The sequence below is a fragment of the Polyodon spathula genome, chromosome 11, assembly GCF_017654505.1.
Source record: "Polyodon spathula isolate WHYD16114869_AA chromosome 11, ASM1765450v1, whole genome shotgun sequence".
NCBI classification, from domain to species: Eukaryota; Metazoa; Chordata; class Actinopteri; order Acipenseriformes; family Polyodontidae; genus Polyodon; species Polyodon spathula.
In genome coordinates, this window is record NC_054544.1 from 16,551,940 (window position 1) to 16,578,578 (window position 26,639).

Below are 26,639 nucleotides of genomic sequence, written 5' to 3' on the forward strand. Positions count from 1 at the left end.
TCCATCATATACAGGGGTTACAGTTTTGTTCAATGGCTTTCAGCACCCCCACTTCAAAAATTGTTCCAGTGCCACTGAGCTCTACAGAGGCAACTTTCCTGCTTTGTAAAAATTAAAGTAGCTGAGCAATACTTTGAATTGAAGGAAACCTTATGGATATCAAGATAAGACCAACAGCAAGAAACAAATATGACCCCTATTACATATCACACGTCAAACCCCCATAGTCAGTATTTGTAATGAAAATAAAAAATGGCAATTAAGTGGAATGTAAACTTTAAAATTTTAACTTTTTTATGTAAGTCTGTGATATTTTTGTTTTTGTTTTTTCCGTATGTACATGTAAACTTATTTTACATCGGTACATACATTAATTAATGATGTAAATATATATAGTTACTAATTTATATATATATAGTGACTTATCTATATTAGATATATAATATAGATATATATTTATATCCGTTTATATGACATTTGGCAAATATACTGTAAACCTTTACAGTATTAGGTGACATTTTAACAACTCCCTTAAAATCTTTGAATGCATAAACACAATACATTGCATATACGAGAAGTACTTGAAGGCTGATTTTTAATATTAATATGCTTAAATATACAATATCTGTACAAGACATGACAACATTTAAAAAACACTGAGATTTAATCACGTTTATAAAAAGACATTGCAGATACTTCCATATCCTGTTTCAATTTTATAGTTCTTTTGATAACACAATAATATGCCTGTCTGTTATGAACTAATGTTGAGCCATTACCTCATATGAAATACAGCAACTGAGAACATTCTATAGTCTTGTATGGCACCATGCTTCTTTCAAAATGGCAAACATGATGAGATCTGCAATGGACAGTAAATGAAAGTGCACACTAGCTATCATTGTTTGAATTATTTTAATTAGCCCAAAGAATATGTATTAAGTAATTTCAGGCATGATCTGAGATCCTAGATTTCTGACAGTTTCCAGAGCTCAACCAGAAAAGGTTTAAGAAATGGTTGAAGAGATTGTCTTCACTTCCTCAGATAGTCCATATTACTCTGAATATGGAGAACTCATCTGAAAATAAAAAACAAGTAAATATGTTTATCATTAAACAGCAACTAAAGGCAGAAGACACAATTTTTTTTTTTAATTCTGCATTTCGGTTGTGTGATGACAACTTGGCTTGACAAAATTTGGCTTACCAAATTTTATTTACAAGTATGTTCCATGTTCGAAATAAATGTCCTTGTTGAAAGGATATTGTTTACTGAATGGGTTATGAAGCTTGACCAAGAGAATTACAGAAAACACTGTACATGAAACCAAGTCTCTAAGCGCTTGGTCGGTATGAACCAGAAATAAAAAAAAAATACAAAGCCAGTATCTCAAATAGAATATGGAGATAACTGTTAAACTGTATAAAAAAAACCCAGTAATAACAACTCTCAATACATAATCTCCCCTTACATGATTCTTAAAATTGTACATTGTTACTCTGAATATGATATAGTTAGACCTAGGCCACAGTGTAATTATTTGGCATATATGTAACTTATTGTTTGTTAAAACTGAAGGACATACAGCAGTCTTGATTTCCACAGGACTAAGTTTCTGTGTGAGTTCATCAAACATCCCGGGAGACATAGGCAGAAGGTCGAGTGAGGAGAATGAGGCTGAAGAAGCATTTGTACTAAAACAATACAAGAAGCACAATGTTATGTTAAACGAGCCAAAGTTTTTTGTTTGTTTGTTTGTTTTTTTTAATAAATTAGTTAATAGAATGTTTTAGTTACTTACAACTGGGAGACAGGGATGAAAACAGATGGAATATACTGTGATTCTGTAAAGAAAAAATAGAAGTACAAAAGTATAATTCATCAGTTGTTGGTTGCCGTCTTTTTGAGAATTAACCTTGATTCTAAAATCGAAACATACTATATGCCCAGTATTTACCACAGTATGTTTTGATTAACAGGTTGTGGGTTGTGACTCATTAGGAGGTGGCTACCATAGCACATGGTAGACAATAATAATAATAATAATAATAATAATAATAATAATAACCTACCTGTACTTGGTTGACTATTGTAATGTTTTCCAAAAGCATCATCTTTCGGGATGCCTGGGTAGAGTAACTTTAGCGGGTTCTCCGGAACATTTCTATCAACTATCACTTTGTAGTCTCTGATAATGTCAGCGAAAGGCAGTGCAGTCAGACGACTCTTGGTGTAAGGCTCCACTGAATTAAACTTCACTTCTCCTACAACACAGAACAAGTCAGAGGTCAATGTCACTCACACATGTAGAATGGAGTGTTAACCCTGTATATATGAAACAATTTCCCTCTCTGAAATATCCACAATAGAACCTGACCTAGAGCATCGTATAATATAATGTGTATCTATTCCGGAAACACAAAAGTAATAGCAACATAATTCTATTTCATTGTCAAGACAGTTTTCGTTGCTTGTTTTTGTCGTCTAACTTGCATTGCACCGATTACACAGAATTAAAAAACAGCAACAATTATTAAGGCAATGCAAATACCCGTCTTCAGCACAAAATGAAATGCATCCCCCTTTTCATAACACAATAAAAAAACCGTGCTTACCGCTCTCCGACTGATCCACCCACGTGAAGGTGATTCCTCCTAAGTGGCTCTCGCTGAATCTCAACAGGAAGGTCCCAGGCTCCTTCTCTTTCAGCAAGGCACGCTCAGTCTCCTTGCTCACAAACCCCATGATATATCTGAAGAGGCAGTTATCAAATTCATTCACACTGGGCTTTGATTTACAAAAACAACTACAAGTATTTGGATGTTATGAAACTATGTATCTGATCAAAAATATCTGCAGTATTTTACACTACTGTCCAAATCAATAATAAAACATTTATGGAACAAGAGGAAGGCAGACATGTGTAACAAATCAGGAAAAGGAGGGACAACGTATTATTGTTGCAATCTCATGATTCAGCTGAAACCAAGTTGGTTTAGGCTGTAGCTGAGCTAGAGACTACATTTATTGGCTTTTATACATGTATGTTTTATATATATATATATATATATATATATATATATATATATATATATATATATATATATATATATACATATACACACTGTTGCTAGTTGGGGGAAAAACTGATGGTGGACATTGTAAGAGAAAAAACATTTATCTACCTAAAATGTTTATAAAAACAGTATTTAAAGCAATGCTTACCCATCTATCCAAAGAGGCAGGAGGTACTTCTTTATTAGTTCCAGTATTGAATCTAACCAGTGCCAGAAACTGAAAGGCTTCCCAGGTATGTTCTCCTGCGTTGGAAAATGTGTCAGTAAACTTCATCTCCAAAGATAGCTGTCTTTCACTGCTTTTTATTGCAGCTTATTTTCAAAGGCCAAAAAATACAGCAGTCAGTGTTTACCCTTAATCAGTAGCTGTGCTTGTCTGTTACTTTATTGTTGTTCTTAGTGTCTGCGCACATTAATGCACATTTTACATTACAACAAGTTGCCTTCTTAGGGAACATACTTTGTTTGGTAAGAAATGTTTCGTTCCTATTTTATAAAAGCAGTAATAAATGCCAAATATGGAGTGTCTTATTGATATTATACATTGCACGTTTAACATTAACATTTAAAAAACAAAAAACTATGGATTTTTATAGCTTACCTTACAGAACTTTGACCAGTAAACCTGGCACTCATTGCGGGAAATGTGTTGACCTAAAAAAAAGTAACATAGCAGTTACCGGATCAATTCGAAATATATTTCTGTACCCTGAGATATGACTCAGTCTAGTACTCTCTTACAGAAACAGTACTTTGTCATCTTGCATTAAGATTGTTAAGAAAATAACTTAAACCAAAAAAAAAATATAAAGCGATACATAAGCACTAATATATATATTTCCCCATAGAGAGGACAGAGGGCTATGGTGAGAAATGTCAAAGTGAGCATCAATGGGTATAGTTGTCATTGCCAGATTGTATTGTCATTACTACCTCCACGATGTTAACTGGGGTTTGTGTATTTGTGCATGTAGAAAAAAACAAACAAACATCACATACATATGACGCTATATGACCCAAACAACAACACTCTACTTGCGCCTACCCAGGAGTTTCTCTCCCAGCATGCCGAGTTGTTCGTTATTGAGACCTCGTCCAACAAACGACGAAAACTGCCAGCTCAGTACTTCAGACAGCTGGCTCCAGGTGGCAGGGGGAGGGCTGGTGAAGAAAGACAGGTTCTGTGGGGAAAGAAATGTATATATGGGAAGACTTGAAAAGACATGGTTTCTCTTACTCCAGGTTGTACGGAATTTCTTGATTGTGACGCAAACGCAGGATTCCAGATAGTGATGCACTGTGGCATGGTGTAGCAACTTTAAACCACCCAAGCTGCCTACACCTCACCTGTACAGACTAGACACAGTTATATGTGTTAAAAGAAAAATATTTAAAAGAAGACTTAAATAGTGAGTGGGAGATCAGAGAAAAAAAAAGCATGTGCTAAATATGCAGTACACACACACACACACACACACACACACACACACACACACACACACACACACACACACACCATTGAGCTGAATCAAATGTATTTTTCACTTTAATTAAACTCTTCCATTTTAGCATAGCCCAACCTCAATTAAAATACACTGACACCCACTTCAGGCCACACACACGTTTGTTGTAAACCTTCCTATAAATTCAGGTAAATCCAAAATGTTATCATATTACAAAGGTACACCAACAGAGTACCAGTCCCCTTTTTCCCTGTTGTAAACAAATCCAGTTACTATTTATATCTAGCACTTTTTGAATCTCTAAAGTAGGGCCCTACATTGTAGTTTCTAAGGTGGGAAATGGTTTGCTTTTTACTGTAAAAAATCCTACCTTAAGTTCATCTGTCAGTAGGTTGTACCATATAACAGAAGCCCAGCCACCAGGAAGCTGACTCACATTGGAAATAACAACAACAGGCAAGGAGCTTGTCTGAAAAAGTACAAGATTACAGTTTAACATTTACTGGATGACACCTACAAATGCATTTCATAAATGTACAGATCATTTAGTCTTTAATGAAAGGTTTACTAAGAGCACACTGGGCTGGATTCTCAAAGCTATTTATTCCAAATCGTCATCAGAATAAAAAATAACTTAAAACATATTTTTTTTATTTCTGGTTTAATACAGGTGTGTTTCTCCTTTCTGAAATACAATTGCGCTCATGCTGCATTGGAGTAAATTGCTTTGAGAATTTAACCCACTATTTTTTCATGAATTTAGTTACAAATACATATATATCAGATACTAATCCATACCTCTAAATCTATTGTTAATCCCTGTACACAGAACTGTGCCTCAAAACTTATGGAATGAAGCTCTTCTGTGACGAACAGAGGGCCCTGTGAGGATATTGAAATGAATTAGTCACACTCAAGTACAGTATCTAACAATGGCTTCAAATGCAGTACAAGGTTATGTTTATTTGTTTAAACCTAAGCGTGGTAGATGTCATCTTCTTGACTATTACCAGATTGTAATGCTTTCACTTTCAGCCCAATGTTACTGCAATTAGTTTTTTGCGACATAACCTCCAGTTGGAATAATCTACATCAAAAGCATTACTATGTGAATTAATTAAACATGAACTTTGAATTATATATACACTGTACAGATCCATGTTGTTGTAAATGTTTAAACAGTGAAATATAAACATACAGTATACCTACATTATAGAGAGTGCCTTGGTTAAAACAAAAAGAAAGAAAATGAAAGAAATCAAAGGTAGGTTAAATATCGCACCTAACATATATGTAAGAGAGGTTAATATATAGTTATATATATATATATATATATATATATATATATATATATATATATATATATATACACACACACACACACACACACACCAATGAAGACAATAAGTGGTAAACTCAGTGCTTTTTCTCACCTCATTTCCCTTTGATCCATTCACATATTTGCGTTCCTTGAGTTGCTAAATAAATACAATTAACCAAAAGGAAAATGTAAATACATTAATTTACTGACAAAAAGCACAGCAAAATTTCATTAAACAAACATCACATTACCAGGTGCCGGAACTCCACAGACAAGCACCCGTTGGAGGATTCTTCTACGTCCATCAGTTTTGTGTTCGTTCCTAATATGAAAAACTGACGACTCCTACAAAAAAAAACTCAAAATGAGTCTCTGAATCATTTAGAGCTGAAGCTTCCAAGAAGACTTGGATCAGAAAAAAATAGAGATTACATGGTCAGAGATTAAATCAATGTTGTAATGAAATATAATGGAAATGTACAGAAGAAATTTAAGAAAAACTGTATTGTCTGTCTTGCAAAAACCTACAAAGTCACTCAATTGTAATACGGCACAGTAGCCATATTATATTGGCTCCAAAATGAGCACTTTTCATTTAGGAGGACTTTGAATTTATAATTTGGAAGCAAGGAAAAAAGGACAATTTCAGAGCTGTAATTTAGAAAGGAGTAAGATCATTTAAACACATAACACAAAGGAACACAATGCTGACTCAAGCACAGAAGACTGTGTAACAAGAATCAACATCAAACGCAAGAATGCTGTGGCTAAATTTTCTGAACTAGATTTGTACTTTGAGCCTTCACTTGGAATTACCCAACCCAGCTGAAATTACCCCACCTTCTGATTTTATCTGCATGTTTTGCTTCTAAAACATCACAATCAAAATGCTGTTTAATTTTAAATTCTCAGGTAGTTCAGTTTTAGTTTTACTGAGGAAACATGAATAATTTGTATAAAAGGCTAATACTGTACTTGGTAGTATGGTCTTCACGCTTGTATTTTTTGGTGTTTTGTGTTACAAAATTGCCATTCAAAGAAAAGAAATACAGTTGTATTTAACCATTATATACACACAACAAGGATTAGATTAAAATCCTCCCTGCCACAAAATGTGTTAATTGTTTTTATTATTTGTTTAATTGTTAATTATCACCTGAACCTGGCTATTATTGTAAATTAGAGCCAGGTGCAGGGTATTAAAGGAGAGCAGGCAGCCTGTTCGAGGCTGCTGTGCTCAATCGTAACAAAAGGTACAGTTTTGTTATAAAAATGTGTGTTTTGGTTATTTGCCAGGTAAACAGCTTAGCCATCCTGCGAGTGAGTCAGGGAACCTACAAATGTTTAGTAAGAGCTCAGAAGGAGCTAGATGTTTTGTTTGGTTTTTGTTTATTTAGTTTTATTAAAAGTGTACATAAGCGCTTTAAACTTCAAGTCCTGGGTCTGTTCAATAGTGACAAACGAATGAGCATGAGTGACGCCGTGTTAATATATAAATATATACATATATATAAATATATACATATATATACACACACACATAATCTTTTGTCACTAAAGGTTTAAAAAAGTAAGCCTAATTTAAATAGAAAATACTTACACTCTGCCTGCCTGAAGATCCCTAAAAAAACAAAAACAAACACATGAATTCTTCAAATTCTTCAATAATATCATCCAAAACTCATATAACTCACTGACGACACACATTTAATCTTCCTATGGGAATTAACATGTCAATTAATTACATTACAGAACTTGGTATGTATTTAAACAGGAATATTAAGATGTGATGTGGTTTTGAAAGACATGCCATTTTCCATGTAAGTGTTACATCATCTAGTCTGCGTGATGCATACATTTCTATTTGCATTTGTTTACATTGGTAACATTTATGTTGTTTCCTTCAGCTGAATGTTGTTATGTGTATAATCCAAAAGGAATTTTATAATTCATGTCACAACTTGTATTTTAACAGGATACAAAACTAAACTAAACAAAAACTGAAGGCTGTTGCTATAGCTGGTTTCACAACCACTGATTAGTATTCATCTTGGACTACCTTAGCTAAGTTAACATTAGCTAGTGCATGATTAATGCCAATCAGGGTCTGTGAAACCAGCTATTTGTCTTGATCATGAGCATGTGATTATGTATCCTTAACTTTTAATTGTTTAACTTACTTGTCAAATGTTGCCTTGACCTTCAGCTGATAGTTTACTTCTGGTAGTTTAACCAGCAACCTGTGCAGAAACAAAGTAAGAATTGTTTTACTTATTAAACACCTATCTTGCTTGTGTTTCCTCCTAATGACAACACCCTAAGATTACAGGTATGATGTATTGTTTTGTTCCCAATTCTAAGGACCTCTCAGGTTTCAACCTTCTCCTAAGTTACTAATTCATTTAAACTGAATTACCACATAGGTCGAAGGAGCTGTAAGGCTTGTACTAGAAGGCTTAAAACAAGGTCTATCAATAACACATGTGGTATAAATAGTATAAAAAGGTAAGGTCACCATGATCTACTTTGACAGCATACAGAATAGCACAGCATATCAAATGCCCATGCATATAATAGGTTAATCAAAACTAGACATGCTATTCCCAAGATATAGCCTTTAAGGCATATGCATGCCAAGTTTCATCATAATTAAATGAATATGGTGATATACATACTATAATAAGTGTTGGTCAAAAACCTGGACTTTTTACAGTGCCTGACTCGTTCTACCTGAGCTTGGTGGTAAACAGCACTCCAGTTTTAATGATAAGCGGCCTCTGAAGATGGGTTGGCATGCAAGGCTGCCTTTCGACCACAAAGGAGCTAGCGTTGAAAGAAACAAATCAATTGTTAAACACTTCACTTACAAGACAAGCAGGACATTATTAGATTTCACGGTTAATAGTTAGGATTATTTGTATTGATGTTACGAGAAACATTTTTAAAAAGGTTCCAAAAGACGTCCCAGGACTGACAATGAAATATTAAAATTGTAAAACAGTGTTCCCTCATTTTTTCACTTTCATTCACAGTTAGGCCAGTTTGGAGATATACTATACTGTGCAGTGCTGATGCCATTACAAATTCACTGCCATTCATATTTCACACATTTGAACCTATTCTACTATACCTTTTAATGAGGTGGTAGATCAATAATTTGACCCTTTCTTCCAGCTGAGGTTTTTCTAAGGGAATAGGGTCTCCATCATATGTTACTTTCATCACAAGCTCTTCCAACTTATCCAGCTGCCTTCTGACTTGAAATAAGCTCTGTGCTGTCAATGTAAACCTATTGGCAAAACGGAAAAGAAAATGTGGTTTGTGATGTTCGTAATGATGTTTACAGTGTTTATTGTTCTTATAATTATTATTTTAAATATAGATTATTAGGGATAAGGGGGCTTGTAAAGGACAACAATGGTTACTTCATATGTAACATACATGGGTTCCACAAAACCTCTGTACAATTTGTGAGGCCCAGAACTAGTTCAGGATGAGACTGAGTTTATTGAGTTGTTATTTGAGGCAGTTGAGCCTGTCTAGAAGGCCAGTGTCATTGGTAATGTAGAAATGATTTGTACAAACAAGACATTATTATTAGAACCCATTGGTAAAAGAAGAATAAAAAGCCAGTCACACACCAGTTCTGCAGCTGGTCGAGCCCTGTTAGAAGAGGCCCTCCAATGCAGGTGATCTGCTGCCGTCTCTTCCAGTCCATTAGCTCTTCATTCAGCGGCGTGTTCATTAGTGATTCAATTTCCTTTATGAGGTCTGTCATCTTACCAAGTGTTTCCTAAGGTAAGAAATTGGACACATTGGCTAAGATACTGGATAAGGACATATATTCTTTTTTTTTTTTAATTATTATTACACATTGGATTTATATCTAATTAAAAACAGTTGAGTTTGAAACAGGTACAGCAAACATAGCGATATAATAACAACAATCACATTTTCACCTAATCCTCATTTGTCAGTTTATTTTGTTAAGATATGCTTCCGCACATCCCCAGAAACAAGGCTTGTGCTAGGACCAAGCAAGACATGCAGGACCACAAGCGCAAGTTTGAAGCAAGAACCTTGCAAGTTTGACAAAAGGATAAGGAATGATTTCAAGCATGCCTTGATCAAAAAAATGCCAAGGTTATGATGGAAGGGATACCAGTGTGCCTGCAATCCTTCTTTATCTTTGTATCATACATACGCAACACTTGGTTTAAAGAAAATATCTTGCTCGATCTTAGCATAATCCTTGGCACTGTATATGTCATTGCATATTGCAACACAGCGCTGTGCAGTACGTAAGTACCAGGTAGGTACAGTACCAGGAAGCAGCAATAACTTTTCATCTAGAGTACCTTTCAAAGAAAGTGAGAAATTGCATTAAGTAACATGTTTTTGCTAACTTCAAATTAAATTACATATACTACACAGGCACATGCTTTCTCCATGCGTTTAAAAACAGATTGAGTTGCCAGGCTGGTATTAAAAAAACACCATCTTGCCCTGACTAGTTTAGGTTATCCTTCCACTTGAATTATACCAGCAGGCTGCTTGGTGGAGGTCAACAAAGACTTGTCACTAATTTATTTCTCTGAACTCCAGGGGGCACTAGTGGGTTATTTAATAAAATAAAATGTCAGGGTGTACCCATACTTAGGCATTCTCACTTTTGTTTTACCGTAGGAAATACAAGAGTCGTAACAATAAAACAACTTTAACAGCTTTAAATACTGTGTTATCCTTTCAACCATTTTTCATGGCAGGTTTGCACAATAATGCTGCTGTTTACAATGCCCTCTCTTCTTCTGCCTTTAACCTGCTTTATCACAGTTAACCATTTTTTTTTTTTAACAAGACATGCTTCATCCTACTCCTGCGAGTTCCTGTGCTTTACCATGCTTTCCCTAAGCTTTCAATTTGCCATGTTTTTACCATCACAATCTGCTGGACACCTTAACAAGTTGTATTATTGCTGAGCACAAAATGTAGCTATGTTGTGGAAAAAAAAGAGAAAAACGTGTTTCCTGTGCTCCACTCTTACCTTCCTCTTGTAGTCCAGTGTGTTCAGCATATCCTGCAGTCTGACAACCTCCTGCCTGACATGGTCATTGTTCCTTTCAGCTGGGTCTGACAAATGCAATAAAATGACATAACCCAACAGTCCCAACGTTTAACTGAAGTGAATCTTTTAATATCAAAATGCAGAATGACTGCATTATTAAAGAGTTAGAATAGTAGCAGTAATGTGATAAAACAATAAAACTCACCTCTGGATTGTAGTGTTTTGAATCTGAAATCAAACTCGTCCTGCATGTCTTCCAAATATTTCACACCTTGTTCGATTATCTGTTTTATAAGGGCTCAAACTCATTACATGATCTTTTATGTGTTATTCAAATCTGTGAATGCTAAACTGCTGCTTAATCTAAGAAACAATGTACACCCAACTGTACTGTTTTTATAATATGGATGCAATTCTGGTAAACACACAAATGGGAAGCACAAACTTTAAAGCTTTATACTTTATACAGCTATGGCCAAAAGTTTAGCATCATCTAGAATTTTAGGATTGAGACAAAAAAAAAAAAAAATCTATATGAGCATAATTTTGATGTTTTTTTTTAACATCATACAATTGAATAAACTACAAAATTATATCGCAAAAGTCTACCGGAAGCCATAATAGTAGTACAGCTTACCAGCACACTGCTCCGTATCACAGCTACCCTGTTTTCCAAATTTCTTTGTCTTTCGAAAACAACCGAGTTCTGCATAGATGTCTCCAGTGGTCCCTGAAGCAAAGTCAAGTAAAGAATGTGTGGTTGTTTATACACCTGTGAAATGTCTCATCATAAATACAATTTCTGTTTCTCTTACTAGAAATTGGACACAGAGTGGGTCTGTAAAATGCAATGCACAAACGTAACTATGTGATGCCTCTATGTGGAGTTTTATGAAAACCCTCATTACAAGGTAGTGATCTGTGTGTGGCTGAGGGTCGAGGCAGTGCAGAAAGTTTCTCATGTCTTATTCGTCATTTTAAAAGCAGAGGCCCAAGCTGAAACACACAACAGCTTCACCTGTAAAGGTAAATATAACCTTTAACCTGGCACAGCTACACGACGTTGCAGGTTTTCAGACATGCGCTTGAAACGCTCTAAAAGGTGTAGGTGGAACCTCCCTAGAGATGTTTAACTCTCTTGGTCCCCTGTAGCAAAATGTCCTTTTTAATTCTGTAAATAGTGATGTCAACACAGTACCTGTTCCAACATACATGAAGTAGCGATTATCCTCCTCTCCTCTCTAAGGCAATTCAGTATAACTCCTGCCATGTGCAAAGGATTTGCTCTATATTTCACCTGGAAAACAAATAACAAAAGTTTTCATAGTAAAACATCTGATTTAAGTCAATAAAACATTCCCTTATTTGCAGTAAATATTAAGTTTCATGCACTGTGTAGACAGGTTGTTCCAACTGAAAGAAAACTATTTATAGGTATGTGTTTGGGTAAAATGAACATTTTTGTTTTATTCTATAAACTACTGACAACATTTCTCCCAAATTCCAAATAAAAATATGGTCATTTAGAGCATTTATTTGCAGAAAATGACAACCGGTCAAAATAACAAAAAAGATGCAGTGTTGTCAGACCTCGAATATTGCAAAGAAAATAAGTTCATATTCATTTCTGAACAACACAATACTAATGTTTTAACTTAGGAAGAGTTCAGAAATCAATATTTGGTGGAATAACCCTGATTTTCAATCACAGCTTTCATGCGTCTTGGCATGCTCTCCACCAGTCTTTCACATTGATGTTGGGTGACTTTATGCCACTCCTGGAGCAAAAATTCAAGCAGCTCGGCTTTGTTTGATGGGTTGTGACCATCCATCTTCCTCTTGATCACATTCAAGAGGTATTCAGTGGGGTTCAGGTCTGGAGATTGGGCTGGCCATGACAGGGTCTTGATCTAGTGGTCCTCCATCCACACCTTGATTGACCTGGCTGTGTGGCATGGAGCATTGTCCTGCTGGAAAATCTAATCCTCAGAGTTGGGGAACATTGTCAGAGCAGAAGGAAGCAAGTTTTCTTCCAGGACAACCTTGTACTTGGCTTGATTCATGCCAAAGCTGCCCGATTCCAGCCTTGCTGAAGCACCCCCAGATCATCACCGATCCTCCACCACAATTCACAGTGGGTGCGAGACACTGTGGCTTGTAGGCCTCTCCAGGTCTCCGTCTAACCATTAGACAATGAGGTGTTGGGCAAAGCTGAAAATTGGACTCATCTGGGGGTGCTGACAGATTTGACTTTGTGAAGGGCGCATGAATCAAGCCAAGTACAAGGTTGTCCTGGAAGAACACTTGCTTCCTTCTGCTCTGACAATGTTCCCCAACTCTGAGGATTGGATTTTCCAGCAGGACAATGCTCCATGCCACACAGCCAAGTCAATCAAGGTGTGGATGGAGGACCACCAGATCAAGACCCTGTCATGGCCAGCCCAATCTCCAGACCTGAACCCCACTGAATACCTCTTGAATGTGATCAAGAGGAAGATGGATGGTCACAAGCCATCAAACAAAGCCGAGCTGCTTGAATTTTTGCTCCAGGAGTGGCATAAAGTCACCCAACATCAATGTGAAAGACTGGTGGAGAGCATGCCAAGACGCATGAAAGCTGTGGTTGAAAATCAGGGTTATTCCACCAAATATTGATTTCTGAACTCTTCCTAAGTTAAAACATTAGTATTGTTTTGTTTAAAAATGAATATGAACTTACTTTCTTTGCATTATTCGAGGTCTGACAACACTGCATCTTTTTTGTTATTTTGACCGGTTGTCATTTTCTGCAAATAAATGCTCTAAATGACAATATTTTTATTTGGAATTTGGGAGAAATGTTGTCAGCAGTTTATAGAATAAAACAAAAATGTTCATTTTACCCAAACACATACCTATAAATAGTAAAACCAGAGAAACTGATAATTTTGCAGTGGTCTCTTAATTTTTTCCAGAGCTGTATATTAAGTCACTTAATTAAATTTGGTATTAAACGACACATATTGTAACTAGGAAAGCAGTTTAAATCACTTCATATGTTTACTCAAGCTTGACAAGTTAATGGAATTTTGTAACGGTACAACTGACTCCTTGACGTCTCATATGCAAATGTACCCACAGAAAATGGGAGCAGTTACATAACCCTTAAAATGTCAGATAATGAGCTTAACACTGTGATGTAAGTAGGTGGTTAAACACCAGCCATAATTTAAATAATACTGATCAAAACCTGCACACCACATTTCAAAATGCATTTGTAGTTTCAAGTGTAAATGTCCTGCTGATGTTGTTCATTACGCAGATTTGCTAAATCAAGTACAACCAACATTAGTTTGAATTAAACAGAAGATGCTGTTTGGATTGCATGACAAATACAAAAAAAAACGAAATAACAAAAAAGTGTGAAAGGAACTCCAGCTGCAACCCACATAGTGAAGGGATTTCCCCACAGCTTGAGTTAAATGTGTTCCTGGTTAACAACACGTGGGAGAACGTTCCTTCTTTAATGGAAATAAATATATAAAGCAGCTTCCACCAAAAAATGTCAGGTGACTTGTATTAACCAAATAAGCAGGGTGTTGGGGGTGAGGGGGGTTATACACAACCACAGACTGCACATGACAGGAAGCTCAGAAGGTTCTGTGCTTTTCAGCTTTCTATAGTAACAACACAAACAGCTAATAACATATTTAGCACCTTTCATAGTGGACCACCATCACAAAGCGCTTTACAGAGGTAGGCTGTGAACGATGCATTATATGCAGAGTCACTTTCAATAGGACATTGATTTTACAATCTCATCCACAGGATGGTGCACAAGGAGGTTAAGTGACTTGCTCATGGTCATACAGTGGCAGTGGTGGGATCTGAACCAGTGCCCTTCTAGTTACAAGCCCTGGGCTTTAACCACTGGACCACACGGCATCCTTAAATGCTTTATCACATTTTCCTTATAAAGATATATCCACAAGGCTTTGCATTTTTCATATCAAGTTCTACTCCCAAATTCCTTTGTCTTTGCCTGCAGTGTGCTGAACCTTAATCCAATCTATAGTGTGAATAGGTCACATTCCCCCAAACTTTTCAATATGCATCTAGTAAAAGCAGATTTTTTTTAATTTTATTTTTATTTCAGATAAATGGTTTGACCACTCCACTTTCTATACTTCTGTGAGGTTTCATTGACTATCACTGGTGCCAAAGTGGATTCCAATGTAAAAATCTGATAAAACAAGGTCAAGTCTGATAAACAAAGCTCTCATACACAGCAACAAAATAGCTAATTTCTCCATGAAACAAAGGTGCTAAGGGATAAATATAGAGTTCTGTACCCAAAAAGGCAACAGCAGTTACAAAGCACACAGAAAAGGTAAACAATCTTAAAATGACTTACTTTTACACAATTTTCCATTTTTCAATTAAATAAATGGAAACCATCCATTAAACTATGGCAAACGTTTAACAGAATGACGCTACTCACTAAGGTGTTAGCTATTGAAGATATTTTAACATGAACTGAATGACAACATTTTGTTATCTTGTTTTGAGAGGTGCCCTGTGCAAGTTCATAGACTGGTATGAGAATTAGTCAGGCTAGAAGTAGGGGTTGGCCAATACTGGAAATTACTATTTAAAAAAAAAAAAAATGTTTTCCAAATAGGGTCATTGTCTTAGTTAAAACCCATAGAGTGGAGTAGACCCCCCCCCCCCCCCCCCCCCCCCCCCCCCCCCCCCCCCCCCCCCCCCCCCCCCCCCCCCCTGAGCCACAACACTCGGTGTTTGTGGTGAAGGACAACGTGTTAGAGACCTCTTTTTTCATTTTTACAAAAATACAAAAAATACAGCAGAATTCTTTCTGAATTCATCTCCCATACCTTATACCAGGCACATGTTTTACTTCACTCCCAGTGACATTTACAACATTTTACCTACATGATAGGGTCTATTGTAACAATGTAGACATTGACAAATCTAAATACTGCTGCTCTAAATACCCCCGCCCCCGCCAAACCTCTATATTCATACATATATGAATAACGTAACAAGTGCACTGTGAGAGTGTCACATGATTCCTTTAACTGGGGCCACCAATTCTTGTGTCTTTATAAATTAATTCATGCGTATAATGAAGAGGCCCTTGTTTACATGTAAGGAATGTGAGGTATGGTTTTGATATACAGGGGAAATCCTTTAGAATCCAGAAGTGGTAAATAGCATTCAGTTAAGAACATAAGAACATAAGAAAGTTTACAAACGAGAGGAGGCCATTCGGCCCATCTTGCTCGTTTGGTTGTTAGTAGCATATTGATCCCAAGATCTCATCAAGCAGCTTCTTGAAGAATCCCAGGGTGTCAGCTTCAACAACATTAAAAGTTGCTGAAGGAACTATATTGAAGGAACTATAAGGAACTATATTATCCCCAAGTGGGAATATACAGTGCATGTGATCAAAATGTATAATACAACCTATATAAAAGTTTCTCATAGTAAAAGCATAGAGAAGTATAATGAAGCATAATGAAAACATGGTCAAATATAGGTAAGCACTGTAATGCCCATATCATTAAAGTGGTTCACATAAGAAAAAAAAAAAAAAAAACAACACAAGCCTGTACCCTCTGTTGTGCAAAAACGTTTCTGTCACATATTGTGCCTTTCATTTGAACAGGATGTTTGAAACCACACTTTTCCATCCTCTCAAACAGTTTGGCTCTGCAGAACTCTTTAAAAAACAAAACATAATACACAAGGGGATTCAGAGGTCAAATGAATCCATCAACTTTCAAGAGGGTAGCTTTTTTATGCCTTCAATCAATAAGTACTGGTCACAAAGCTTTAACCTGTGGGCTATTTAAACATGTAAAGGGTGTTATTAATAAGCCAATTATATAAGATTTGTACTTATTAAAAATGACTTTCTCTAAAAAATGCATACATAAATTTTAAAAGGAATCAGTTCTATCTGGTTTTGTTGTTGCTTTTTTTGTTTTTGTTAACAATTGCTACGTACAGTGCTCTGAGATGTTCTACAGCAAAAGCAATATATAAAAATAAAATTGATTGATTGATTGATATCAATAGTGGCAATACTAAAATGAGAACAGAGATATTTAAAGTACTTATTCACTGTTAATATTTTAAAACTAGAAAGAACCTAAGAACTAAGAACTGCCCCTCTATCTGCAGTGTCCTGTAAGTTTTCAGAAGCAAAACTTCCAAACTTTTTAGAAAATACCTGAAAAAGGTTGAGGAAGTCAATATTTATTGAGCTATCAGGTACACAAATAATTCTTAAGAATATGTTTAGGCTAAATGTGCGTCACACAGCAATTCGTCTGAACAGGTTTTTTCTTTCTTCAACAAACTATTGAGCCACAGATGCCTTATCAAGTGAAAGATCGAGAAGGTGGTTTTGGCTATTACAGTGAGGCAGATTTCTTAGAAAACTGTTTTTCTCTAGCATTCTAGAGGCATATATGCAAGAAAAATGTGGGGCAATACAAGTTAAACTGTAAGCACAAATTCAGTCTTGAAATCACTGTTGTTTAAGTTGTTTGTTTATCATTTGTTAACACTTTCCCTATTTCTATAATATATTGCATAATTCAGTAAAACCTCTGATGAAGCACTGTAATTCTCAAGCTAGGGATTTTTTTAAAACATCAGACTTCACATACGTTAGCTTTAAACAAAGCATTTCCACAATCTGCAATCTGCTAAATGTTTTCTTGTTGTTATCTTTTTGTACTGAGTTGCTAAGTGTACAGCATGGGCTTTTTAATTGTTTACAGGAAGCTCAGAAATAAAAGCGTCTTCTTGCATTGGATTGTCGCATAACAATGTGTTTGTAAGATGGAATAAAAACAGCTGCAGTCTGCTGAAAATCCCAGCCTGTTGTTTCAACTCTAATCTTGGACTTGCTTTACTTAAGGAAACACTAGGTAGTCCTAGATCATTGTTAGTCAGTTAAGAAATCAATTCCCAGGTGGTACCACATTCTCCCTCCGTTTACTCCGGCCACCCCACCACCCAACCCCCCCCCCCCCCCCCCCCCCCCCCCTCACAACCCATAGGGGTCCCCCCCACCCTCCCAACCCCCCCCCCCCCCCCACCCCCACCTCCTCTTCTTCCACCCCCCCCCCCCCCCACCCCCCCCCCCCCCCCCCCCCCCCCCCCCCCCCCCCCCCCCCCTTTTTTTTTAACCACCTGCAGTTGCTATGACAGACATTTACTTCACCTGAAGTATCAGTTTTATACCAGTATGTAAGCGCAGAAGCTGTTTGACCAGAAAGCTAGCTTTGATATTTGTGACTGGTGACTGTCGAACAGTCTAGACTCTAACAACTCTTTCTTTTTACAATTCATCGACGAGACAAAAAACTCAAAGTGTTTACCCCAGTCTGTTATTTACTCCTTTTTTTTAAAGGATAAAAACAACTGTTGATATTACATAAGGAGAAACAAACCATCACTATCTATTAAGCGCTGTTGTTAAAGGTCCTCTAAGTATTTAAAAAAAATATATGCCTCCGCTTCTACAATACTAAATACAATTTCCCAATTTCTCTGCTACAAATCATACCACACATTTAAAGAACACACTTCTTTCTCCTATACAAAATCTATTTTCACAATTTCTTATTTTGATCAGCATTGACAGTCAATGTAAGAACACATTTATATCAGAAAATATATCTGACTTTATTACTTCGTTACTTACAGTATTCCTGGTATCATTCTGATTTTCCACTTGTCAACCCACCATTTAGGTCTAATTAAGCATATTATTTGTTCAATAAGAGTCTAGTTAAGTAATTGAGAGCTAATTTGGATTGAAAACCAGAAGGCACATGGGGTCCTATGCTCTGCATGTCCCTTATAGAAGTTGACCACTGTAAATTTGCATGGTAATTTTGCAGTTTTCCCAGTCTTCCTCATGGTTATACTATGCCTTTACCATAGTTTACGATGATTAGCTTTTTTTAAAATATGCTTTACCATACCGCTTTGGGTTTTACAATGCTTACTTATGCTGTACCATGCTTTCACTATTTCACTATTTTCACTTTATTACACTTTGCTATGCATTTACAATTGTAATCTTTTATAATGGGTATACATTACAACTCCCCTAAAAAAAAAACACATAAACGACATAATTTAATCTGAAGACACTGAAGAAAACATTTAAAACCATGTCTGCTGTATGTCATTTTGGAGGAATGCATTTTGTTTGAAATTGTAGTCTGCTTCTAGCAGTTGTGATTAACCCACATATCAATTCCACACTCATAACTACAGGGTTACCAATCTGATCCCTGTCTCTGTGTATTTTGATAACTATAGTGTATATAATTAAGGAGTGACTGGACCTGCTCTTACATCTGATGACTATGTTTGATTTGAGCCAGAGATGGGCAGTACCGTACATTGTTTAATAAGACAGGGCGGAGAGACTTACCTCAATCTGCTGTTTGATTCTTTTCATGTTGTGTCTCTGCAGAAACATCTTCTCCTGGGAACACTGCTCTTCCAGCTGTGACAGTAGATTGTGAAAGAGGACTGTGGCCATTGACTCACTGTTTGAAGCAGTATCCCTGTTATATACAAATACATATATTCCCATGTACACATGAAAATAAAATACATGTGTTCATTTAACATCACAGGTTTCACAATTATCTTCCCTCCACTATAAATCAAAAGTCTAAGTCTTCCTAAAGCTTTTTTAATAATTTATTTTTGTATTTCTACACAGGTGTTTTATTGTTTTAGGATAATTGTACTGCCTATAGTGTCACATGAAAGAAACAAACTGTAATATAGCAAGGACACTTAAATGAATTTCTGGAATTCCTTGTGGTGGGTATTACTGTTGTCCTCCCACTGTTTACATATGTATTAATGGATATGTGAGGGTTAGTTACGGTTAACTATGACTTTTTATTTGATTTTCCTCAGTTATATTTGACTCTGCCTGTCTGCTTTTTTTGTTTCACTATTAGAGTTTTTTTTCCCTGTATTTCTTTTTTTTTTAAGTGGGTGATCTATTTTATATTTGCTTCTGTTTCGGGTGTGGGCCTTGCTGATGATTCTGGTGTGGGTGATTTTTTCCCAGCAGTCTCCGCCTACTGTGTCTGGAAAAGGAGAGGTAAGATCCCTGTGATGACGCTGATGTAAGTTTGACTTGATTTTAACCATTATAATTACAAACAACATAAACAGTTACAAAACAAAACATTTATCTTTAAAAAATGTGCCTAGGTATCCAAATATGTAAAAGAAAGAAAGGGGTGCCTGATTACTATAAACTTGTGGAGACCGATACTTTCCAACAAGAATTGAGACAGACGACTAAAAGCAAAAACTACACACACACACACACACACACACACACACACACACACACACACACACACACACACACACACACACACACACACACACTGCTGTGCAAAAGTCTTAGACATGTTGCATTTTTCTACTCTGATGCATTACGTGCATCAACAATTTACTCAAAGCCTCCACAAGTGTTTTCTACTATTATAACAACCTTGACTTGCACAAAGAAGAACATTGAGTGTAATAGCTCGCATTACTTAATTTTCAAAGTGTAGTATATGAAGCATAATCAACAAGTACAGAGAATCATCTGTAATTGACAAACCCAGGACTGGAAGACCTAAAAAGCTGTCTAACAAGGTTGAGCAATACTTGAAGATAATATGCTTAAGGAATAGAAAGAAGACAAGCACTGAATTGACAGCAGAACTGGAAGAAGGCATAGGTGTCACTGCAATCCATCAACAGTCCAAAGCCCCTTTGACCATTGTTCCATTGTCCAATTTCCGTGTTCTTGTGCATATTTTAGCCTTTTAGCCTTGCGCCCCTTTCTTAACAGAGGTATTCTTACTGCAACCAATCCTCATTTTAAGTGACCTTTGTATAAACATTTTTGGCACAGATATCTTTGTGCTGTACATATAATGAAGTAATATACTACTACCAGTGCTACAGCTTTCCAGCATTTCTGGAGCAAAATAGGTTTTATGAGTGTGATTCACCAAATATTTTGGTTGCAAATATTTATGGCTTTACAGTATGTTGTTTAAATATAGCTCATAAAGCATACTCTAAGTAAATAACTAAAAAACATAAATAAATAATAGAAAACATTTTTGAAGATCGTGCCACAATTTTTTTTCTTTCTTTTGTAATATGTTTTGTAATTCATTTTCTGCCTCAGAACTGCCGTTCAGCAGTTTTTTCATTCAGCCGTTTTTATGTTGTTTAGGAGTGGAGGTGGAGGGCGTTACTTTGAAAAGGACTGACAGTGATGTGAACCAATCACATGGCAGACTGAGACTATTGCCCAGTGGTGTAAGAATGTGTGGGTAATCGTTAAATCTGTTTTTGCTCCTATGACAAGGTTTTAACCAATCACAGGCTAGAATTTCAAAGTACGGTATGTATATAGACATACTCTCCTTTTCAAATATATGTACATTATGAAGCTGCCTCATGAGTGAAGTGGTCCTCCAAATACTACAGCCAAGAATGACTAGATGGGATGTTCATTTTACTATGAACAACAGTAATGATCCAATAATTTCAGTGCTAATAATTTGGTCACTACATCTCTCAAGATGGCTGTGTTTTGACTGGTTTTCCAATACGAGCTGATTGGCCAAGCGACTTTCAGAAAATACATTTTATGGAGAAATACTATGTTGCCACAGTGCCAATGTGTATGCCAACATTCAAACACCAGCTGGTAAGGCTTAGGCTGCCTGCAAAAGTTATTATAGAACCAGATAAAGCATGGTTTTCCACATTGCAAACCTTAAAGGTCAATCTAAAAATATAAAACAACCAACTACTCATACCAGTCCTGATTTTCAATCCAGTCTGCTAGAAACTGTCGAATTTCCATGGGGAAGTTATCATCATAAAAATGGTCCACCTGCTCCAAAAACTTAATTTCTAAGTGCTGGACCTGTTTCCACTGAGTCATGCTGTGGAAAAAGAAAAAGTTTGTTACTCCAAAAGTCTGACCTGAAAATTGATTGAGACTATGCCTGAGATCTTCTGAAATTATGTTTCCAGCATACTCTAGCAGTGAATTGCCTGACATCTTTATAATAACAAGAAGACCTTTCATCTTTCAACTACAGTGTTTATCTGCAGTTTATAATGATCTACTGCATGTGCCAAAATAATCTGACATTGTGTTGTGTGTTACTTACTCATAGAAAATACACTTTCAAAACTAGAAAGAAAAAAAAAATCATATATATAACCAACTAAACTTGTACTGCTTTTCTCATAATTGATTATAATTTGAATATAGGCTTTTAAGGTGTAACTCCAGCAGTCTATAACTTTCTACATTTTAATGACTTAAAACCCACTGTATCTGAAACTGACATCATTCCATACTGAAAATGTAAATCACCCAAAGGGCACTTTGAACTAGGCAAAATGAGTGTAAGCTTTGAGATGAAAAGCCACAGTATCAATGTACCAGTTTAACAAAACAGTGCCAGATTAAATATAATTAACATACAATTAACATATAATTAGTCATGTGTTTTTTCAGAAATACTTATCAAGAACAGATAAGGATGAAGAATCATAAGCAAACAGTTAATTACAGGCATATGATATGACTGCATATTACTGATATATTTCACATAGTATAGGATTCTAAGGTAACAACCCTCTTCAATATGTAAACACCATTTTTATAACTCCAGGACTATTGCTTTAAGGATCTAGCTGGGTTCTAACCAACATTAATCTGCACTGCAGCTAATCTAGCCATTTTATATGGAGAGTTGTTCTAATCCCCTGCACAATCTGTAAAGCCATATACAATATTGTTGCAACCCTGTTACCTTCCAAGGCATGCAATGTCAAAAGGAAGGGACACTCTTCATTATTGGAAAACCTCAACTAGGTATAAACTTGAAGGGCCCTGTGACTGTGCTTGACTTCCTGTCCGAGAAAGACCCCATTTCTATCTTCCTTAATTACTCGTTACCTACCATCAAGTTCTTGGGAGGAAATGTGTTTTCTATAACAACTTGTCATTTCAACATAATTCCTTCAAAATGCATTGAGCTTCATGGTGAAACTTTCATATGTAAAACTCCACCTTTTCAACTGTGCTTAAATGTATTTATTTTTTTGTTAGAAAATGAGTGAATTTATTCATCAAATGCATTCCTTGTGTGTTACTGTGATAGCCAGGCATTGTGTAGGCACATGTTCACACCCAGGCCATCAAAGGGGAAAGGCTTGAGTTCTCTAACGAATCACAAATACTTTGCTGAATTGGAAATGATAAATAAACATGTTATGCTGAGGGTTTTTTTGTATAATAAAGGTAAACAATAGACTAGAAATGCACAGATTTACACATATGATTGGGTAACTAATGAAACATTAATGGCAGGCTTTAAAATAAAAATTCCCCCCAGTAAAAGTTAATCTAGTGGTCAGAAAATCCTACACACTGGAGTGGTGTCATTTTATGCTGGGGTTTTCTGCACCATAAACCGCAAAACTTAAGATACTGTCTAGGTACAATCATTACAACAGTATGTGTAACCTAGAGAAAATACTTATAATATTCAGTACCATACCAAAATATTTTCTGTATCTTAAAGTCACAATCAGTGAGGGACCCCCCCCCCCCCCCCCCCCCCCCCCCCCCCCCCCCCCCCCCCCCCCCATAAAATAAAAATAAATAAGCGTTCCTGTTGACAGAATCTCACACAACAAACTTATGTAACTTAAGTAACCATTCTATAATTGCAACGTTAGTTGCTGTGCCAAAGCAAATATACTGTATCATTGTTCAAAGACCTTTTCACAGAGATTAATTTGCTAAGTACTGGTCCTCTTATGTTGCACAACACTAGCACTTAACAATGACAAGTGTATGCAGCTGGTCCTGTCGGTTATATACAGTATATATCTCATTTTCTGTCCAAAATCCCTTTTGCTGGCAAGATGTTGAGTGTTATACAGAATGTACTGGTGCTTGGTAAGTACATGTCGTCTGGCTACTTACTATCGCTACCAAAACACAATTTACTGTTGATTAAAATACAACATATTTGATTTGTGTTTGGAAATCTACAATCACTATAGATTGCATTATTGTTTTCAAACACGCAAGACATAATGAAAATGTTTTTTTTTTTTTTTTTTTTTTTTCAGAAATAACGGGAAACATTTGCACTGGCGCAAAAGCTTTGACAAATCGGTGACACCAACTCATACTATACTCTATACTCATTATAGAGGGGTGTGCAATTCATATCGCCCGACACCTGGGGCAAGATTTGTGTGAGCTGTTATAGTTTGCACATTGGGCAAATGTTTTTTATTTATTTATGTATTCTATGTTCGTTCCGTTGCTATAAAGACACTGCTGTATATTTCTAGAGAGCCATGCACGTTTCCGAAACGTGAACTGCAGAAGTGTAGCGCTTTAAAAAAAAAAAAAAAAAAAGCGTTTACGTCCCACCCCTATCAATTCTGATTGGTTAACTGTGGAAAAAGCTGATCTTCTATTGGTTACAAATAAATCCAGAAATTGCTACCAAGAGAGCCTTTGGTAAAGTCACAGACTAATCTTTTAAACTGATGGTATTATTAACGTTTTTTCTTTTTTGTTTGGTAAAATAACAAACCAGTAATACTGCTTTCTTAATACATTAACCTGACATTTATATGTAGCAATCTAGTAAATTTAAAAATAAAAAAGGTATTGGCGTATTAGAAAAAATGTATAAAATTATTTCTGAGTCTACTTTGTAGTGAAGCGTGTACTTGTTGGGTGTTTAAAACAAAAACAAACAAAAAAACGTGAAGTTTACTGTTCAGAAGCAGTTCAAGACCAACTTTCCCTTACAAAAAATATAATAATCTGTTTTCTTTCGGTATAATCTAGTATATATATATATATATATATATATATATATATATATATATATATATATATATATATATATATATATATACTACTAGATTTGAACAGAAGCGATATTAGTTATTTATTGTACATGCACAATCTATCAATTTTGTCAAACTATTAAAACATGAAGATTGACAAATATGTTTATAATGATAGAATTATATGTACGATATTTTATTTTTTTTAAATAAAATACAGGCTGTAAATCGCAATGGCAATGTGTTTATATATTAATTAATTTTTCAGTGAGTAGTGCAGGAAAAAAGCCCATATGAAACTAGGATCACCCTGCTGCAGTGGTGTAGCAGTTAGCCATCATGGGACAAGATGTAAGATGAGGAAAAATAGCTGTAAAATCTTGTACACTGTAAAAAAATAATAAAAATAAAAATAAATAAATAATAATAAAAAAAAAAGTATATAATAGAAACAAACAAAAGAAAAAAAAAAAGTCTTTGCAGAATTTGATGGCGCCTACTATAAATATTGCTGCATTTTGGTAGAAAAACAGTAAAAAAAATGCAGAGTAACCTGACAGGTTACACACGTCCTTAAATCTGGGGTTCAGCAGTTACAAAACTGAAAGAATGTCAAGAAAAATCTGAATTCCACAAAGCAGCAGTAATAGTTGGCAATGATTTTGTATCTGTGATGCAACAAACTAAAACACCTGTACATCAGGAGTTGGATTCAGCTTATAGAGAAAGTTGGGGGGAAAACAGGCCGAAGCTATTTTTATATTTCAATAACTCGAAATATTGCTTGTTATAGTTGAACTCTTAATATGTTACTTACATTTGCTAGCGAATGTGTTCCAAACTACACTTAAAGAAACATTTCCTTAAAGTATGTTATAAATTTGTTGGAACCTTTTGTGTATCTTTAAGAATTTAGTGAAGTCAAGTCCCGCTAGAAGGCTAGATCTGCCCCTGTTACTTGATTGATTGTGTTCACTATTAAATAAAACCAACATCCTACAAGTTGTATTCTACTTTGTGTGTGTTTTGTGAGACGGTGAGGGGGCAAGTAGAGTTTTCTAGCAATTAAAAAATATTTCACACCCCTGCTCTTATACTGTGGTTATCACTATTGTACTCGTGCAACGTGCAATAATACATTTCGACAATACTATTCATATTGTTAAATATGAGAGTATGTTACCAAACTGAATACCCACAGCATCTTAAATTATGTTGTAGCTACTACAACTACTAATATTACTAATACTACTACTACTACTAATAATAATAATAATAATAATAATAATAATAATAAAAACCACGTCTATAGTGTAAAACCTGCACTCACCTGGTGTCTTTTCAGTTACCCTTGGATTTGGGAAGCCCCGTGGATTAAACTCGTTCATATACCAAGTGAACCTGTTTCTAGTTTTTCTGTTCTCAGTTGTTTTCGTCTGTAGGCTGGCTTTACGTTTTTAGATTTGGAAAGTACATGCCCCCGTCGCTGACATAATTGTGACAGTTTAGACTACCCCCGCCACAAAAAAGAAAAAAAAAAAGAAAAGAAAAAAGAAAGAAGACATGACGACTTCACAGCGGTTAAGCAAATTTCACTTATCCGCCCTAGCCTTGATTTACATTTTACGAACAATGTTCTGCATTTACAGCACGTGCTCAACGCCTGCCCTTATAATAAACGTGTTTTTGACGCACTTTTGTGACATAGTTTAGTTAATACATTTCAGCGCATTTTTGTTTTACCATT

General features: G+C 35.7%; 1 protein-coding gene across 2 annotated transcripts; it reads right to left on the reverse strand.

Moving 5' to 3' along the window:
* Positions 1-494: 494 nt before the first annotated feature.
* LOC121323308 (signal transducer and activator of transcription 4-like) lies at positions 495-26,545 on the reverse strand. Of its 2 annotated transcripts, XM_041264294.1 has the most exons (24): positions 26,223-26,541; positions 21,814-21,942; positions 19,389-19,524; positions 12,126-12,224; positions 11,565-11,657; positions 11,133-11,211; positions 10,907-10,992; positions 9,504-9,655; positions 8,993-9,151; positions 8,593-8,685; positions 8,043-8,102; positions 7,463-7,483; positions 6,114-6,207; positions 5,975-6,019; positions 5,340-5,423; positions 4,912-5,010; positions 4,124-4,259; positions 3,680-3,732; positions 3,227-3,321; positions 2,617-2,753; positions 2,074-2,265; positions 1,803-1,845; positions 1,587-1,695; positions 495-1,079 (listed from the first exon to the last, which is right to left on the reverse strand). In XM_041264294.1, the coding sequence occupies exons 2-24, from the start codon at positions 21,939-21,941 to the stop codon at positions 1,056-1,058; spliced, it is 2,217 nt and encodes a 738-aa protein (XP_041120228.1). In that variant the 5' UTR covers position 21,942; positions 26,223-26,541; the 3' UTR covers positions 495-1,055. The 2 variants fall into 2 exon arrangements, with proteins under 2 accessions (XP_041120228.1, XP_041120227.1); XM_041264293.1 differs by lacking the exon at positions 495-1,079 and having other exon boundaries at positions 1,117-1,695; positions 26,223-26,545.
* Between the last annotated feature and the right edge of the window lie 94 nt (positions 26,546-26,639).